We start from the raw sequence: 20,404 nt of genomic DNA, 5'->3' as shown, positions 1-20,404 counted from the left end.
ATAAAAACTTCTCTTTTTTCCTTATTTTGACAGGCAAACCGGGGGATAAACCCTGTAGGATTCAAACCCGAGACACTTTCAGAAACGATAGCCTCCTCAGTAATGAGGATGCAACCTAACCATCCAGCTATCACATTCAACCCCAAGAACATAAAAACTTTAGAAACCAGAATGCTTAGACATCCAGATCTGAATACAAATACACCGTGAATATTTTCAATTTTCTAGAGTCGGTTACTGTGTACGCTTTAATAAAACCTGCTAGCCTGATTTGGCATATTCAACGCCCCTCTTATTTCTCTCATAGGTGACAGATTCCACATCTCATCCACAAAGTTATAAATGATTGAATGATATGGACTCATTGGAAACATAGTAAATGGGTGGAAAGTTGACAATCATATTATCAAGCAAAATAATTCTATCATACGTCAGAAAACCAAAGAATTGGCAAATTTTCCAGCAAAACAATTCTATCATATGCCAGAAACCCAAGGACTTCCTCAGATTCTAACACTTCCTACCAACCACCGTTAATAAACAGGTAACCAAGTAATCACGTGTACAACAGAAATTCTTCTTTAAAATTTAACAACGATAATATTTCAACAATGCACAAAGATTTTCTCACTGGATTCCACTAAGCTTGACAAATTTAAAAAGTCTATAGTCTCAACTCTTACGTTTCACATGTTTACTGGGAAGACACTGCTTCTGTAATCTCTACTTGCTTTTCTTAAGATTGCATGAAGGGCACTTGTACTGCTTTATGTTCTCAGCTTTGGCCGGTGTTATCTTCACACACTTGCCATGGAACCACCTCTCGCAGATGTCACACCCAATCCAAAACTCGTCCGCATTGTAGTTGCCTCCACAACTTCCACAAAGAGTCTCACTGTGTTCATCATCTTCTTCATCATATGCATCTCCATCGACTGTTGGCTTTGAACTACTTTTAATCATCCCATCACTTGAACGCTGCAGAAAGGCAAGCAGTCAAAATTTCTTATCAATCCAAAAACCACATCATCGTTACAGTTGCCAACCTTTGTTGATGGCCTTGGTTTGCTTCCACTATCTGCACTGAGCTTTTCCTTTGCAGGCTTTCTTTCTGACACAACTTCAAAGACGGTCGGCAGATCATTGATCATGCTGAACAGACGCTTCCTACAAATATGAACAAAGTGTACGAAGGATTGAAACAGAAAAACAAAATTAAACATGATTGAAAATCACTTTACAAAGCGCAATTACCGCTAAAGTTTATATATATATATATAGGTCGTAGCGGCCTACCGCCAGTCTATTGATCATGCTGAACAGACGCTTCCTACAAATATGAACCAAGTGTACGAAGGATTGAACATGATTGAAAATCACTTCACAAAGCACAGTTACTGCTAAAGTTTATACATGTTAAGAAATATACATTGTATTATATACCTAAGTATACTAAAGTATACTTACAGATATTTTCATTTGTATTGTCTTTCTCATTGTAGTTCCAAGTATACTAAAGTATACTTACTGTGATTTAGATTTTAGTAAAAGGATACTTTAGGACAGATGACCTTTAGGGTAGAATAGGGATTTCATTTTTATTACTATTAGTCATTATTTAAGATGACTACATATTGTAATTTTATTTATTTATTTACTTTTCTTTTTTATCAAATGAGATTGACCATTAGCCATTGGGGTTTGTAACGGATAGTTTGACTAGTCAAACTAACCGTTAGGATTTGCTTTAATGGCTAGTTTGAATAGTCAAACTAGCTGTTGGGATTTGCTCTAACAGCTAATTTGACTAGTCATACTAACCGCTTTAATGACTAGTTTGAATAGTCAAACTAGCTGTTGGGATTTGCTCTAACAGCTAATTTAACTCCGCTGTGTATAACTGTTTAGTTATACACTGCCGGTCCCAAGCCCGAATAAAGGAGGGTTGCGGTAGGCCTGTGACAGCCAGCATAAAAACTTAGTCATACCCTATGAATATGAACCAATATGAGAATTTCGTTGGGGCATTTCCTATTGAGCGACGCGCTATACTCTATAGGCCCGGAGGCAGTGATAAATGGGCAAGGGTTGCTAGGTCGTCGCCCGGGTGTGGTGTCAAATAGGCAAGGGTTCCCTCACTTTGTTGGACGGGTGGAGGTAAAGAAGTTAGTCCAAGACCATAAAATTAGGTTAGCCACTTAGAACATAGGGTCTTTAACTGGTAAGTTGGTAGAGTTAGTAGATGTTATGTGTAGGAGAAAGATTGATATTTTATGTCTACAAGAGACCAAATGGGTAGGTGAGAAAGCAAAAGTGATAGAACCATGGGGATATAAAATTTGGTATACAGGAATAAATAGGAATATGAATGGAGTAGGGATTGTTATGAGTCGTGAGTTTATAAATAATGTAGTTGAGGTCTGTATGAAGGGTGATAGGATTTTACTTATTAAATTAGTATTAGGTACGGATATTATTAATATTATTAGTGTTTATGCACCTCAAGTAGGTTTAGATGATTTCATTAAGCGTCAATTTTGGGAAGATTTAGATGAAGTAGTACAAGGGATATCTTATGGAGAAAGGCTTTTCATCGGCGGTGACCTTAATGGGCATGTAGGCATTAGTAGGGATGGATTTGAGAGTATCCATGGAAGCTATGGTATAGGAGAAAGAAACGAAAGTGGAGAAAAGATTTTAGATTTTGGTTTGTCCTATGATATGATCTTAGCAAACACTTGGTTTAGGAAGAGGGAATCTCACCTAGTAACATTTATAAGTGGGGTTAATACGAGTCAAATAGATTTTTTTCTACTTAGAAAGAGAGATAGGGGTTGTTGCATCGATTGTAAGGTTATACCGGAAGAAAGTGTAGTTACACAACATAGAGTCTTAATTTTAGATATTAGAATTAGACAATGTCGCAAAAGGGATAGACATAGGATAGATCCTAGAATTAAGTTGTGGGCATTGAAAGGAGCTAAACAAGGAATGTTTGTAGAGCGGGTAGTTAAGGAAGTTGATTGGTGTCTCGAGAAAGATTCAGAATCTATGTGGAATAAGATAGCGGGTGGCATGAGAAAGGTGGCTAAGGAGGTATTGGGTGAGTCTAAAGACGGTGCACCGCTAGGTAAGGATACATCGTGGTGGAACGAGGATGCCAAATTAGCTATTAAGATTAAAAGAGAGTGTTATAGAAATCTAAGTAAAAGTCGTGATAACGAGAATTTGGAGAAGTATATGATAGCAAAGAAGGAAGCTAAAAAAGTAGTTCGGAACGCGAGGGATAAGGTATATAAGGAGGTTTATGACAAGTTGGATACCAAAGAGGGCGAGAAGGATATTTATAGGCTTGCAAAGATGAGAGATAGGAAATCGATGAATTTGGGTATGGTTAGATGTATCAAAGATGAAACACAAAGGGTTTTAGTCAAAGATGAAGAGATTAAGGAGAGATGGAAAGATTATTTTGATAAGCTATTTAATGATAGTCATGCTCAAGATCTTGGAAACTTCTCCATTCCTTTTCATGAGATAAATCGTGACTTCATGCGCAAGATTCAAAAGAAAGAAATTGCAGAGGCTTTGAAGAAAATGAAATCAAGAAGGGCAGTTGGCCCAGATGGTATACCTATCGAGGCTTGGAAATGCTTGGGAGAGAAAGGTTTAGACTGGTTGACAAATCTTTTTAACTTGATTTGGCGAACAAATAAGATGCCTAATGAGTGGAGGAAGAGTACTTTGGTGCCTTTATATAAAAATAAGGGTGATATACAAGATTGCACAAACTATCATGGCATAAAACTCATGAGTCATACTATGAAACTTTGGGAGAGGGTGATTGAGTCTAGGTTGAGGAAGGTTGTCATGATATCGGAGAATCAATTTGGTTTTATGCCTGGAAGATCAACTATGGAAGCTATACATCTTCTTAGACAACTTATTTAGAGATATAGAGAGAGGAACAAAGATTTGCATATGGTTTTTATTGATTTGGAGAAGGCTTACGATAGAGTACCTAGGGACGTTCTCTGATGGACAATGATGAAGAAAGGTGTTTCTCTCAAGTACATTAGTATAATTAAAGATATGTATGAAGGAGTAGTAACCAATGTCCGCACTTGTGGAGGGGTGACAACCAATTTTCCGATAACGGTTGGGTTACATCAAGGATCTGCTTTAAGCCCTTTCCTATTTACGATAGTGATGGATGAGCTTACGAGATCAATTCAAGAAAATGTACCGTGGTGTATGTTGTTTGCTGATGATATTGTTTTGATTGATGAGTCTAGAGCTGGGGTTAATGCTAAGTTAGAATTATGGAGACAGACATTGGAAGCAAGAGGTTTTAAGTTGAGTAAGAGTAAGACAGAATACATGGAATGTCGATTTAGTAAGCAACGAAGTAGTGATGGGAATGTAGTGAAGCTTGGTGAGCAAGAAATACTGGTGGATGATTCTTTCAAATATTTAGGATCTATCATTCAAAAGTATGGAGAAATTGATGGAGATGTAAATCATAGGATAAAGGTTGGGTGGATGAAATGGAAGAGTGCAACTGGAGTGTTGTGCGATCGTAGAATGCCATTGCGGTTGAAGGGAAAGTTTTATAGAACGACTAGTAGGTCCGCTTTACTATATGGTACGGAATGTTGGGCTGCCAAGAGACATCATATTCAAAAAATAAGTGTAGCTGAGATGCGTATGATGAGATGGATGTGTGGAAATACAATAAAAGATAAGATTCGGAATGAGGAGATACGTAAGAAGGTAGGCGTTGCACCCACTGAAAATAAGATGAGAGAGAATCGTTTACGGTGGTTTGGACATATTCGACGAAGGCCTAATGATGCTCCAATTAGAAGGATGGAGAAATGGGAAAATATATTAGTTAAAAGAGGTCGGGGTAAGCCTAGGAAGACATGGATGGAGGTGATAGGAAATTATATGAATGCTTTGAACCTCACCGAGGACATGGCATTGGATAGAAATGAATGGAGGAGAAGGATTCATGTGGAAGACCCAGAATGATTTTCTTTGTTGGTTCATATCGCCGACCCCAATTATTTTGGGATGAAGGCATAGTTGTTGTTGTTGTTGTTGTATACTAATCGTTAGAGATGGCTAGTTTGCCGACTAGTCAAACTAGCCGTTGTGTCTTCCTCTATATATTGCTCTTTCTTTTGTTGTATAGGCGTGAGAGGATGGATGTATATTGAGTGTGTGTGCATGTGTTGTAGTGAGGTTTTTCTTGTATATTTTTTTGGTTATTTCTCATCAATAAAATATTTAACTTTTTATATCTTATTGTAGAGTTTCCTAGTTCTCCACCAAAGACTCAATAAGCTGGTTATTCAAAGTAGAACAATATTTCAAGATTACCCACTCGCCAGAAAACTAGAAGGTGAATCTCACCTCGATGGATCTTAAGGAAGATACAATTTGGTGGTATAGATAGTTTGAGACACATTTGGGCACTCACAACTAGAAATCATTCCCCAAAGCACCCACTTTACGCTTTGGAACCTCATCTTTTGTCAATCATAATGTCGCATTTTCAAGAATCAGACAAACCGATGGTGTGTTCAACTCCCAAGCCCAATTTGAGAGGCTAAGTGATCTTGTGGTGTGCTGGTCCCAAGATTCACTCATTGGAACATTCACTGTTGGTCTTAGGAGCAATAGCCTCATTGAGTGCTTCAAATTGGCATGCATTGTCAAAGAGAAGCAAAACAATATGGTGGAACCATGTGACCAGGCCTTTCAACAGTGGCCAGCCTTCAAGTCGAGAAAAAAGTGCTTCAAAGATTGACAATTCAAGATTCAGCTAAGAATCCCCCCAAAAGTGGCATCTATGAAGATAGAGTTCATACATGAAGGAGAGTGTGGAGACCCAAGGCACCAAGGAAACCTCTCATCAAGAAATATTGCTACAAGAAACCACAAATGCATGTCCTAATGGCTATGAAGAAAGAGTTCACTCAAGAGGTGAATGCACAAGATTTGAGGAAGCACACATATTAGCATGTCTTTCGGTGATTCAACCATGGAGTCAAAGCAAAATATGTTCCCATGCCTTTTGTGGTTTCTCAATTAGGGAAACCCCACTACCATGTAAATAGATGAGACTAGTACAATATATAGTAGTAGTATGCTTAATTTTGAAGTTGTATTCATGTGTGTGTAGTTGGGTTGGGATTATTCATTGGATGTCGGTCCTGGGATGGCCAGATGAGTTGGATCACTATCATGTGTTGTATGGGTCGGTCATGGGGCAAGAATGAAGATAGACAAGATGAAGCCACTTGGAAGAGGGAGGATGAGCTCCTTACGCATCCTATCAAATTCTTGCCATGAGGACAAGGTAAATTTTAAGGGGGATAGATTGTTACATGTACACCACATGGGGTGGATTGGATCTCCTTATACCAAGACCTACATCCATCTTGAGAGAATTATTAGGTTTGGGTGCACTATATCTTATAAGGGATTTAGGTTCAATGCATCTCACTTGTATTAGCCTATAGAGGAAGCAGCTCATGAAAGAAACTTGCAAGAAAAGCTACATGGGGTAACTTATGTAGGAAGTCTTTCCATGAGCTATAAATAGTTAGCCCCTGCCTTGTGTTAAGATCTTTCGCTTATTAATCCAATTGTATGAATTCTCTAGAATTCTTGACAGGTTGTCCCTGCCTCTAAGTGGGAGAAGCTTTAAAGCTCTAGTTTAGCTAAAGATTGGAGAACAAACCAGAGTTACCAGTCGAGGAAGCGGGAGCGGGAAGCGAGGCACTTTCAAAAACTTAGGAAGCGGGGAAGCGTGGGACTACTTAGAAGAAAATTCCGAACCGTCTCGGAAGCGACCTAGGAAGCGAACCGGAAGCGAAGGGGAAGCGAAAAAAATGGAAAAAATGGAGAAGCAAGGGGGGAAGCGTGGGGGGAAGCATGGGGGAAGCGCGCTTCCCATAAAAGGGGGACGCTTCCCCTCACGCTTTGGAAGCGCGACGTTTCGCGCTTCCGAAGCGCGCTTCCCCTTTTACCTAGGCGCTTCCGGTAACTCTGGAACAAACTATACTTTATCCTTAACTCAACCCTACTCAATAAACCTAATATGTCCACATCCAATATCTTTTGTTCCTTTTTTTTCCTTCAAATTCCCTTAATTTCTCTAATTATTCTTCTTGATCGATCATTTCAGAAAGTACCATGAACTTATCCATGCCTAGCAATGTCCTAAAGCTCTCAACTTGGCTGGAATCCGCCCTTAGAGCCAAAGGCCCACTAGATTTTCCAGTGATAATGCACATCTCGGCCATCATCTTTAACTTCTCATCTATGGTACTAAAGTAACTAAACATCCCATTAATAGAACTGATTTTTTCTTCAGTCTCAGCACTCAAATTTTGCACCAATTCTTGTTTTCTGACATCTTGTCAAATTTCTTATATCAACCTCAAACAAGTAGCAACCACAAAATTCCAATAAGTAGCAAATTTCCAGAACACTACCGAATTATTCTACAGTCTCCATCGAGAGACAGAGTCTTGAGTCTGATCTCCACAGCAAAAAATTGATTTTCAATGAATTGACCATACAACAGTGTCCACTAGGTCTGGAAAAATATGGGACAATTCCGTGGGGATTTGGCACATGACACTAGCTATAGATGAAAACTAGCCTCGCGTGGGGAACTGTAAAACCAATTTTGGGCTTTTCATTCAAGATTGAATTTTTTGGATACTTCCAGCAATTTTTTCAGTTTTGATAGCTATATACACACAATCAGGAGTCCCTAGTCCGAATTTGAGGAGATTCCAGCAAAGATTTCCAAGGATAATTAGGTATACAAGATAAGTGATATATAACAGACAGAATTTCACTGAGTTTTTTGCCAAAAAAGGGTACAGCAACCCATCTAAATGTTGATCCAATTAGTCAATCAAATAGATCCAATTCACCTCTAATTTTGAGATCTTGGGCAAATCAAAGATAGGGAGGAGTTCCTACCTCAAATTGGCACAATTTCTAGATCGAATTTAAGGGCACACAATCAACTGACCGTTTTTGTAATAGAGGTCACTGGAAAAAATCAACAGCAACTCTTTTTTTTCGGTGATAGACTAATCTGAACGGACCTGTGTTAAGATATATATCTTTTTGTATATATATAATATTGTATATGGATATACATATATATGTATATATATTATATATTGTTTATATATATATGTGTATATATATATATTATAGACTTTAAGTCAACCATGGTTGACTTGGACTAGCTATTAGAAGCTAGTCCAACTGCTAGAAATCTAGTAGTTGAACCTAGTTTTCAAAAGCTAGTCCAAGTCAACCATGGTTGACTTAAAGTCTATAATATATTTAGGAAAATGTGTAGATGAAATAGGTGTTTAACTCGTGCTTAATCACACTGACCGCCCATCGCAAGCGCATGATGAAAGGACAATGTGAAACAAGGGTAAAAAATGCTAAAAAATAGACTTTTAAGCCAAATAAGGCTAGATAGTCCACATGGACGTGCGGCATTTTGAAATTGTTTTTTAGTGGCGCTTCAAAAGCCTAAAGCCCTTTTCACCTATTTTTGCATGTTTTTGTGTAAAAAAAGGCTGAGTGTCCATCGTGCACGCGATGGACGCTTAGCAACATCAAGTGTTCAAGCACCTACGCATCACTCTATGTATATACGTATATACATACATATATATATATATATATTATAGACTTTAAGTCAACCATGGTTGACTTAGACTAACTATTGGAAGCTAGTCCAACAGCTAGTGTGGTCTCCTTTTTCCTCTCTAATCTCCCTTATTTCCTCACTCTTCCCTTATAAATATGTGAGTGTATGTGCATAGTGAAGGTGAGAAAGTGATGGATAGATTTAGGGTCTTTGTGAGTAATATGAGTGTTTTGTAGTAAGGTTTTTTGTATTTTGAATTCTTTCTTTGTATCTTTTGAATTTCATTCTTAATAAAATTATTCATTCATAATACTTGTGTTCCATTTTATTTCTTATGGTGAGCTTGTATTCAAATACATTATATTTTGGTTCTTGGTGCTCATTCTAGAGTACATTGGGATCCATGCTCTGATCAAATCTTAATTCAAATCTACGGAATACAATCAAGAATTTTCTTATCTGTAAATTGATTGTTGCAGCTAAGCTAAATTCTGATCAAACCAGGCTCTTAAATCTCAGCTTGCCTGACTGGGACCATGATTTTGGAATACCATTTTTCAGACATCCTCAAGGACCCATGGGCTATGCAAAAGGGAAAAGGTGGTTAGTTATATGGAGACTGCACTTTTTGTCTGGGTGGTACACCTGCCACAAAAGGAATAACAAGATTTTCAAGTGGGAAGCAGTAGACATCCTATTGTTACACAGCAAGATTCGAAGTCAGTTTTTTCCCTTTGCTAGGGAGGAGCAGACTTGAGTCCCAAACATTAGCTGGATTGACCTAGCAAAATTGGATCCTTGGCTTGCTACCAATGCTCCTATTTTCTGTTTGTTTTGTTTTTTCTGACTGCCCTTTGTAACTTGGTGACATCTTGTCAACTGGCTTTCGAACTCCTTGACCCGTTGCTCGCAAATTGTCACCACCACCTACTAAAAGCTTGCCATTTGCTGGTATATTAGCAGAGGTTTGAGACATTGGTTCCAAGTTATGATGGTAAGGAAAGAGGAGTGGCAGGCGAGATTGAGAGAGAAGGTCGCCTTCATTATAATTTTAAGAAATTATCAAAGGATTAAGTAACCATTTAACCAAGTGTAATCGAAGTGCACACCTCATATTGAGGTGCAGTTTGAATGGCATTAATGAAGACTGCACCTCAGTTTGGGTCATGCGACTCATGCCCCACATCGAATCATGGCATATAGTAATGATTGATAAAGGACATGCTTGTCATCCTTTTTTGGAGAATACCTTTCCCTTCTTAGATTGAAGTGGGCTGCATTGCTCATCTCCATGAGGATCATTCTTTAAACTCCTCACAGGGGGGCTTCTAAGAACACTGGTATCAAAAGTTGAGAAATGTGTGGTAGGCAAGCTGGCTTAGGCAGACCCTAAAACTTAATTAATTGATGAACTTAAGCGTTTAAAACCATTAGAAACCAATCTGGTGATTTATTTTCCAGATCTCGTGATGACCCACTATTGCTATTTGGCTCAAGCTTTAGCTATGTAATTATGAGGCCCTGGAGTCAGATCCAGTTTTAACCTATTATATTCATACATAAAGTAAATAATGTGTAAATCCATTAGTTCCATCCTATGTCACATGGGTGCGGGTGCAGGTGCGGGTGCGGCGTAATTTTAAAATTTTTGGACACGGGGACTCGGCTATATATATATATAGATATTTTTTAAAAATATATATATATAATAATATATCCAGTGTGTGCATATATGTGGATATTGTCCTCTAAAGTTTGGCACCAGCATGAGTGTTTTTACAAACTTTGCAAATTGTACTTTTGCCCTTGCAGAAAGGGGGGTCCAGGGGCTCCCCCCGACGTGGGTCCCGCTGCGCGGTCAGCGGTCCAGCCCCCCGAATTTTTTTTTTATGGGGCTTATGTTTGAAACTCATGCTATATATATTTTTTAAAAAATATATATATAAAGATCATTTTTTTTTGTTTTTTGCCCTAAAAATGGACAATTTTTTACTGAGTCAACGTTGACCGAGTCCAAAACAAGGACGGACTCGGCCTTGACTCGTTGATTGAATCCGACTCGGCATTGACTGAGTCCGGGCCATGTCCGTGTCCGCACCCGTGTCGGGGAGTGTCGACTCGGGTGTGGTGCCTCCCTAGCCGAGTCTGTGTGACATAAGTTCCATCCAACCACATGCCTATAATAAGTTATAGAGAATATGAATCAGATCGCTTCTGGAGGATTCTAATACAATGTTTTTGAGATTGATTTACGTTCTATCATATCCTCGGCCGCCAAACCCACTCTTCCACTTTCCTCCCTTTTCACCCACCATCCCACCAATGGCTAGACACTGACCTTCACTATTTCTTACCATAAACCATATTTTCCAACAAGAGGCATTGAAAGCCAAAAATGTTCACCACTATCCAGTTTCCATTCTGGTGAAATCCATCTCTGCATAATTCCATCTAGCAATGACCGCATAAACATAACTATGACCAATGCGCACCACATATTCCCATATAGTATTGAGTCACATCATCACAACTTCATTGGAGGATTGTTTTTTTCCTGCCACCAAAGAACATATTTTTTTAAGAGATCCTATAAGGCCTTCATAGCTACCAAAAAAAGGAAACCAGCCAACATCATACGATGATTTTTCCCTTGAAAGGGATCGTCACACTTCTCTAATTCATAACATCACAATGTGGCATTCATCACCCACCAAACAGCCGTAATTTTCATCCACACTATTTTACTTATTTCATAGTTAAAGAACAAATGGGCAATACCTTCTTCATATTTATCATGGAAAAAATGCACAAACTCGCCAATTTGGATTGCATCTGTTTAAGTCTATGTCATAGGGACTCGGCAAAACGGGTGCCGCACCCGCGTCGACGCGACGCGGGTGCGGCACCCGGTGCGGTCAACCCGACCCTGGGTGCAGTCAACGCACCCAGGGTTATTTGTGTCTTTTTTTTAAACTTTAAAAAAAATTGCCCGATAAATGTGATGCTGAGGGGAGGATTAGGGCAAATTTTTGCCCTAATCCTCCCTTCCTCTCTTCCCAACCTCTCCTCCTGAAGCCTCCACCAGACCCCAACGCCACCGTCGACCACTCCGTCGGACGCCGCCGTCGGCCGCTCCTCTTCAGGTACGCTCTCTCCTCTCTGACTCCCTCTACTCTCCTCCTCTCCTCTCTAACTCTCTCTGCTCTCCTCCTCTCCTCTTCGACCCTTCCCCTGCACAAAGAGGGTGCAGAGAGGGGGCTTGGCCCCTCCCCTGCAAACAGAGAGTGCAGAGAGGGGGCTCGACCCCTCCCCTGCACAAAGAGGGCGCAATGAGGGGGCTCGGCCCCTCCCCTGCACAAAGATGGCAAAAGGAGGGGGCTCGGTCCCTCCCCTGCACAAAGAGGGATGACAGAGAGAAGGCTCAGCCCCTCCCCTGCACAAAGAGGGCAAAGGGAGGGGGCTCGGCCCCTCCCCTTGCCGCTATGTGGGCTTTCGGATGTTCGGTATGTGTTGGCTCGGGTGGGGAGTCGAAAAAGCTCTCCTTCCTGCACTGATATTTTCAATGTCGGAATCGACGGATGATGCTTCGCAGTTGCGTGGCCTTCGGGCCAGTGTTGCGACATTTACGAGGGATGCTACCTGGTTGATCTTGCCAGTAGTCTATGCTTGTCTCAAAGATTAACACTTGCATGTGTAAGTATGAACTAATTCAGACAGTGAAATTGCAAATGGCTCAATAAATCAGTTATAGTTTGTTTGATGGCACCTGCTACTCGGATAATCGTAGTAAAGCGAGAGTTAATAGCCTTGTAGATTGTTAAGTTGATTTATTTCATGCATGATGGATTGATTTGATGATATTGTGATAATTGTTTTTTATTTCATTAGTGTTAATGTTGTTAACTGATAAAACTTAAAAATTATATTATATATATAATATTTTTTTGCCGCACCCCCGCACCCAAGGTTTTTGAAAGTGCCGCACCCACACCCATGTGACATAGGTTTAAGTCTTTCGTCTATAAGCAGATGATTAGAAACAACAATTCTGAGGAGGATCGTTTCATGGTACTGTTGCATGAACCATAATAATTAACTCCAAGGAAGCTGATTCCCTTTTTCACAAATCAAACGCAAAGGTGAGTTTGAGGAAAGGAGTTAAAATGAGCAAATTTAAATCAATCTTCTTTCACTAGGTCCAATAATAGTAGACTAAGAATTGCCACCACCTCATCTAGAACATGCATACAATTGCTAGAAATAATACACAGCCTGGGGTCTTAAGCACTTCGAAAGCCTCCACGACTTGAACAGTATGAAGACTTTTGTATAATTATTTATTTGACATCTCTCAAGAAAAGATACCAAGGAGTAGTGACATGTCCATACTTAGAACCAAATTCTAAGGACTTACCATTACGAACCTCCCATTTAGCTCTCTTCATTAGAACATCAATTCCACTCTAGACTTTTCCATCCCCAATATATGACCCTAGCCTTAAGACTGAACCAAATAGACTCTGACTTGAGGTATTTGACTTGTATGAGGTGGACCCATGGACAGACATGAATTGAAGCCAACGCCGAACCCAATTTAGGCAAGCTGGAAATATCAACATTGATAAGACTTCTAATTCAGGAATTGTCCTCTAATGGGATGGACTTCTGAAAGAGATGATGCACCTTACACAAGAAACAAATGATTAACATGAACTTTGATCAACCATCCACTAGACTATATGATTTAGGATCTAATTATGTATCCAATCAAAATGTGCACAGCACCCATCTAATCTTGAATGGGATGGCAAAGAGGTTTAGGAGAGTGCTAACAAAGTCTGTTGGAGACTGCACAAACATATTTTTTAATCTTGAAACTTCTTCTAGAACTTATTTTTCCAGTTATTGCACCAGACAAATATTGGAAGACATGATCAACATGGCAAAAGTGTTTGTCTAAATCTATTTCAATCCTTTGATATTTCCTGGGATAGATTTGTAATATAAATTATAAGTTGCAAGAGTGGTGCCCTAATGGCACAAAAGAAATATAAAGAGATAAGCATTAAGATATTGGTTAACCTGATTAGAGTTCCGACCTAATTGCTTATAAGTATCAACAGAAGGGATGTCCCATAATGAGAGAACCCATTTGTTTAACACTTGAAGTGTTGCAGGTCTACTTAGCATGGTATCAAAGCATATTTGGTACCTTATTTCTCTCTTCTTTTTCTTCCTCTCATCCTTTAATTTTTATTTTTTTTTGTCCCAACTGAACCCTGAAAAGCTTGACTCAAAAAGTTGTATTATATGGAAGGAACAGATTTTACCGTTAATACAAGGACACAATCTGATTTGCTACCAACCTTGTGGTTATTTGCCCAGATCCCATTATTGTCATTTTTGTTGATAATTGCACATGGTACACTTGGATTGTCTTCCTCAAATGCAAATTTGAAAGCCCTTTCATACTAAAAAACTTCAAAGCTTATGTTGAGAATTATTTTTCTGCATATATTGGCACATATAGAAGTTCTGGAGGTGGTGAGTATATCTCCAATGTGTTTAAATCCACCTTCTAGATAAGAGGACAAAGCATGAGATATCCTATGCTAGCACACCTCAACAAAATGGTGTTCAGAACTGTAGTTAAATAATTTATGGACTGAATTATTTTACACAGTTAAATTTCTCATCAATGCATGCCCATCAATGTTTTGGATGAAATCTCCCCATACCATTCTCTCTTTGGGAAGCCTCCATATTCATTGCAAATTCTGACTGCACGTGTTATTTACATGTAGACAAATCAATCCATGATAATTTTTTTACTTCAAGCTCAAGTTTGCAGATTGTGATTATGATAATCAACATAAAGGATTCCAGCACTACAATCCATAAACTATGATGATACTCATATCTCATCATGTCATATTCGATGAGTTAATTCTGATCATCAATGGGCATGGAAAGATGCAGCTCGAGGTCTAAAAATAGAGGATTTTATATTTAGTGGAGGATTAGAGCCTAATACTACCTTGACTCCTTGAGAAGTCATAATGATGGAGACACATCTGATGCATGAGTCTCTGATGCATGAGTCCATGACAATGCATAACCTCTCCCTGAACCTAGAAACATTTCAAGTGAGAAAGCAACCAATGAATTCCATTCTGCTGTGAACAAATGGGTTGCCAAATCAATGTCACAACAAGAGGTGATTAAAAAATAATCAAGAACCATTTTTCTTTTTTGTGAAAGGCATCAAGAGGATCCATTAGATACTCTTGATTGTGATAATACTGACGACACTGATTTCAGTTCTCTACATATGACAGATCCACCATCACAAGTAGTTGGAGGCCATGATGTCTCATTGATCAATTCATAAGTCATGATTTCTCTGCTGAACTTCAGATATTTATCGCAGGATTACAACAATCCAAAGAACACCAGGCTTATGTGAAATCAAAGATAGTGTGAGATGAATTGAAGCCAACAACAACAACAACAACAACAACTACGCCTTCATCCCAAAACAATTGGGGTCGGCGATATGAACCAAAAAAGAAAATCATTCTGGGTCTTCCACATGAATCCTTCTCCTCCAATCATTTCTATCCAATGCCATGTCCTCGATAGGTTCAAAGCATTCATATCCTTTCCTATCATCTCCATCCAAGTCTTCCTAGGCCTACCCCGACCTCTTTTAACTAATATATTTTCCCATTTCTCCATCCTTCTAACTGGAGCATCATGAAAGTTTTTCACTTGTAGAGAAAAGAGAGAGAGGAAGAGAGAGAGAGAGAGGCGAAGAAGAAACACAAGGCCTTTTTCAGCTGTTACGCTTTCTATTTTCTCATTCATAGAATTGTGACCTAAAAGATGTTTTTATAATGTTACAACACAGTGATATGGATCCGGGTTTGGTGTATACAGACCCGATAGTCTAAGTTGGTTACAATACATAAGTATGGATATGTTACATGGATCGGGTCGGATCCTTTCCACCTTTTTCACCCCCCCCCCTCAAGTTGATCATGGTTTTGGACCATGAACAACTTGCCTTTAAGCATCCAAAAACGATCCTTTGTTAACCCTTTGGTAAATAGATCTGCAACTTGTCTCTCAGTATTGACGAACTCAGGCTCAATCTCTTTTTCTTCAACCTTTTGTCTCACAAAGTGTTGGTCGATCTCAATGTGCTTGGCACGACTATGATGTATTGGATTGAATGACATGTTGATAGCACTTTGGTTGTCACATAGCAAAGTAGTGTGGGAAATCTTTTCTCCTACTTCGGTTAGTAGATGCCTGATCCATGTGACTTCGGCAGTAGCAGCATTCATAGATCTATACTCAACCTCAGTGCTTGATCTAGCGATGGCCTTTTGTTTTCTACTGCTCCAAGAGACTAAATTTTTTTCGATGAAAACGCAATATCCTGATGTAGATCTTCGTTCATCAGGATCTTCTGCCCAGTCTGCATCACAATATACAGTGAGTCTGTGCTTATCTTTGCCATATGAATGTGGTGAATATATCAATCCATCTCCAATAGTCCCTTTCAGATATCTAAGGCTCCTCTTGACCGCTTTCATATGTCCAGTACGTGGTGCATGCATAAATTTAGACACTTGATTGACTGAATAAACAATATCAGGTCTGGTGAATGTGAGGTACTGTAACATTCCTATTATGCTTCGATACCTGGTGAGGTCATCACACAGATCTCCATCCTGAACGCTAATTTTTTGATGAAGCACACTCGGAGTTCCCATAGGTTGCAGTCTTGCACGCCTGCCTTGCTGAGAACGTCTACGGTGTACTTGTGATGAGTGAGTGTCAAGCCATGAGCCTGGTTATCAACTTCTACGCCAAGAAAATAACGTAGAACTCCAAGATCCTTCATTTTGAACCTCTAACCTAGTAAGTCTTTTACTTCTTGGATGTGGGTCGCAGAGTTTCCTGTGATGACAATATCATCGACATAAATTAATAACAGAGTGCTCACAGTCTGACTTCTAAAGATAAATAATGAGTGGTCCAGCATGGAACGTGAAAATCCATGTTTCTGAATCTCTAGCGAGAAGCTATCAAACCATGAGCGACATGCTTGCTTCAGATCATAGATAGCTCTTTTTAACCTGCACACATGAGTTTTACAATTTTGTTCTTGATACCCAAGGGGTTGCTCCATGTATACTTCCTCCTTTAAGTCCCCATGTAAGAATGCATTTTTTACATCAAGCAACTCAACTTCCATCCATGTTCAACCGCCAGGGAAATAATAATTCGGATTGTTCCCATTCTTACAACCGGACTGAAGGTCTCATCATAGTCTTGCCCGGATTCTTGAGTGAATCCTTTTGCCACAAGCCTTGCCTTGTACCGTTCAATAGTTTCATCTGGCTTGTACTTTATTTTGTAGACCCATTTACATCCGACAACATTTTTGTCAGGTGGTCTGGAAACAACTTCCCAGGTTCCACATTCATGCAAGGCTTGCATTTCATCATTCATGGCTTCTACCCACTTGGTAGAAGTGGCTGCCTGGTAGTACATAGTGGGCTCTTCTTCCTTATTGAGAGCAATTAAGAAGAGTTGAAAATCCAATGAGAAGTTGTTATAGCTGACCCACCTGTCAATGGGATGTCGTATGCGGTTTGATTTTCTGACCTCAAGAGTATGAGAATGAGTCGGATTGCCGTCTGAGACATGATCTGAATGACTTGATGTTGTCGATCTCTGTCTAGAATAGACAATGCCTTTGTATCTGCCTGGTACTTCTTCGGTATTCTGTGATCCCGACGTCCCAGTGTCTTCAAAACTCTCTTCTTCTTACTGCACGCAATCTGAGGAGCATGCTTCATTGGAGTCAACAAAAAGTTCTGAACTCAACCACGGATAGTAAACTTCAGTTGGCATATTCGTTGCATCAGCTCCGTCATCAAAATTTTGTTCATCAAAGACAACATTTCTTGAGATTCTAATACGTTTGTTGGTGGGATCATAACACATATATCCTTTGTAGTCATCTGCATATCCCACAAACCTACATTTATGGGCTTTGTCCTGAAACTTGTTTCTTAGAGACTGATCAATATCACATAGCAAACACAACCAAAGACAGGCAAATCATGATAACTAGGATGAGCTCCAAAAATATAGTGATAAGGAGACTTATTTTCCAGAACAACCATGGGCAGCCTATTTATTACATGCACGGCAGAATGAAAGGCTTTTGTCCACAGGTTGATAGGGAGATGACTGTCATGAAGCATACTCATGGCACTTTCAACAATATGTCTATGTTTTCGTTCAGCAATCCCATTTTGTTAAGGGGTGTGGGGGGAGGACACCCTTCTTCCTATTCCATTATTTCGAACAAAAGAAACAAAATCACGAGATGAGAATTCCCCACCTCCATCACATTGGAAAAATTGAATGGACTCAGAAAATTGATTTTTGACCAAGGAAAGAAAATTTTGAAACAAAGAGAAGACTTCCGACTTATTCTTTATGAAATATATCCAAGTGTATCGAGAATAACTATCAACAAAGATTAGATAGTATCTGCTCCCAGATCCAGAGACAATTGAGGCGGGTCCCCATACATCAGAACAAATAATCTCAAAAGGTTTTGAAGCTCTCTTATTAATGGAATGGAAAGGCAATACATGACTCTTACATGAAAGACAATTGGAACACTTATGATTTGTAATAACCTCAAATTTTGTAATTTATTTATTTAAATTTATTTGAAAACAACGAGTATTTTTCTAAATTTGGGCCTCGGATCCGTTACCGGATCCATAAAAGAACGTGTAAATAACCCACCATGGGGTATTAAAACTATACTTATAATAGTTAAATAAATAATTAATAGTAGAAAAAAAAAGGAAAAAAGAAAAGAAAAACTGAGTATTTAATGTTGGATCCGTGTTTGGATCCAAATGGATCCAACATATTGATCTAAGATCCATAAAATGGTCTTTATATCCATATCTATAATAAAAATAATAAAAATAATAATATATATAAATAAAATTTAATTTTTTTTTATTATCCGAGGATCCACAATTGGATCCATTCAGATCCAACTGATGGATCCATGCAGTTGGGGGTCGGGTTACGGGCCTCGGGTCCGGACCCGAGCCGCGCCCCTGTAAGTTTTTAAAAGGCAAGGGGCAACCCGATAAGGGTTGCCCGATAAACCCTAACAAAACAGGAAAGAGGGGGGGGGGGTTACACAGGCGTAACCGAAACCCCACCCATCTCGGCAAGAAGGGGGGGTTCGGCGATAAATGGGAGGTGGAAGAGGGGGGTCTCACCCTCTCCCCTCATCTCTCTCTCCCTTGATCTCTCTCTCCCTCTATCGCTCTCTCTGTCGAGTTGGGTGAGAGGAGGTCGCCGGCGAGCTGCGGCAGCCCACGTCCACCATTGCCGACCTCCAGTGATCTCCCCGTCACGGCAGCAACAAGAAGCAGCCCAGTTGACCGTGCCTCCAACCTCCGACCGCCGGAAAGATTGCCGGAAAACCAGCGAACAAGGTACGGGTTTTTCTTTGGGTTAAGTGAGGAAATCGAACATGGATTCGATTCCATGAAGTATTTTAGGGTGGAAGCATGTGGGTAGGTAAATCCGAGCGTTTATTCTAGGATCCATGGATGAAATCCATGTGTATTCATGTTTTTTTTATTGCGGAATAATACTCGTGTAATGGTGTTTTTACAGTAAAACAGAAGGTTGATCCACTTTCTTATGTATGTGCAGTCTAGTAGTTCTGATCCTTATGAAAAAAAAAAACCCATATTAGGGATTCTTAATGCTTGTAAATCTGGAAATAAAGCCAAAAATATAGGCGAACGTAAGGTAGGAACTTTATAAACCTGAGTATGTTTGAGTTATGCGAGCATACCTGCTGTTCTGCAAATTTCTTTTTGATTTTGGGATGCTGTCAGCAATAATAGAAAAAAAAAGAGAGTCGATAAATTTTTAGGAATAGGGTCCAGGTATTAAGTCGGCTGGGCTGTGTCCTAGACCCAGCCACTGGGTCGGCTGGGTGAGTCTGGCTGTGTGCTAGACCCAGTTTTGACTGAGGCACTTGTTCGATCCTTTTTAGATACATGTGGTGTGTTTCCTAAATTCCAGATTTCCTTAACTGTGTGTTTTTCAATGCATGTCAAGAATGTAATTTTCTGTGTAGGTCGTTTCTACTCCAAACAGAATTCTATTACCTAGAACTGTGTTAACATTAATTTGAGAAAGCATATATAGGAATACCAAATACTTGAAAAAAAACTCACTGTATACAAACTTAAACTTGTTTCACATGTATTTATTTTTCGAAAATATCTAAAACTGAAAGTTTGTTTATGACTGCACAAGATGAATTATAAACATATTATAAGGTGAATAAAGGGCTTATCACTTGTACGATTATCTTTACATGCTTGTTATTTGAGGAAATTTGTTTTCATAATTCCTTTATCTTATTTGTGAAAGGAAATACAAACCTTTTCACTTGTAAACTGATTTAAGGCATAAAGGGATCTTTTGAGTGTTGTGCTTGGTGAAATTAAATGCCAAATACCTACTTTAGTTATTGTACCATTTTTCCTAGATTTCTCATACAAATTGTTTGTATAGACCATATTAATGTTATTAGAAATTTCTGTACTAAAGTTTGTTTTGTTGCATACT

The 20,404-nt window shown here is 39.2% G+C and overlaps 1 protein-coding gene across 1 annotated transcript in view; it reads right to left on the bottom strand.

Moving 5' to 3' along the window:
• Positions 1–560: 560 nt before the first annotated feature.
• Positions 561–20,404, bottom strand: part of LOC149845766 (PHD finger protein ALFIN-LIKE 2-like) — a 53,820-nt gene continuing 33,976 nt past the window's right edge. The window contains exons 4-5 of the mRNA XM_089995981.1: positions 1,047–1,167; positions 561–978 (exon numbers count right to left, since the gene is read on the bottom strand). Of these exons, the coding sequence (XP_089852107.1) occupies positions 724–978; positions 1,047–1,167 (376 nt within the window). The 3' untranslated portion in view covers positions 561–723. The remainder of the gene's footprint in view (positions 979–1,046; positions 1,168–20,404) is intronic.

This window comes from Nuphar pumila, chromosome 2, assembly GCF_984573655.1.
Source record: "Nuphar pumila chromosome 2, dmNupPumi1.hap1.1, whole genome shotgun sequence".
Taxonomy (NCBI): domain Eukaryota; kingdom Viridiplantae; phylum Streptophyta; class Magnoliopsida; order Nymphaeales; family Nymphaeaceae; genus Nuphar; species Nuphar pumila.
The sequence above is the reverse complement of the archived record's forward strand: the minus strand, read 5'-3'. Positions and strand labels throughout refer to the sequence as shown.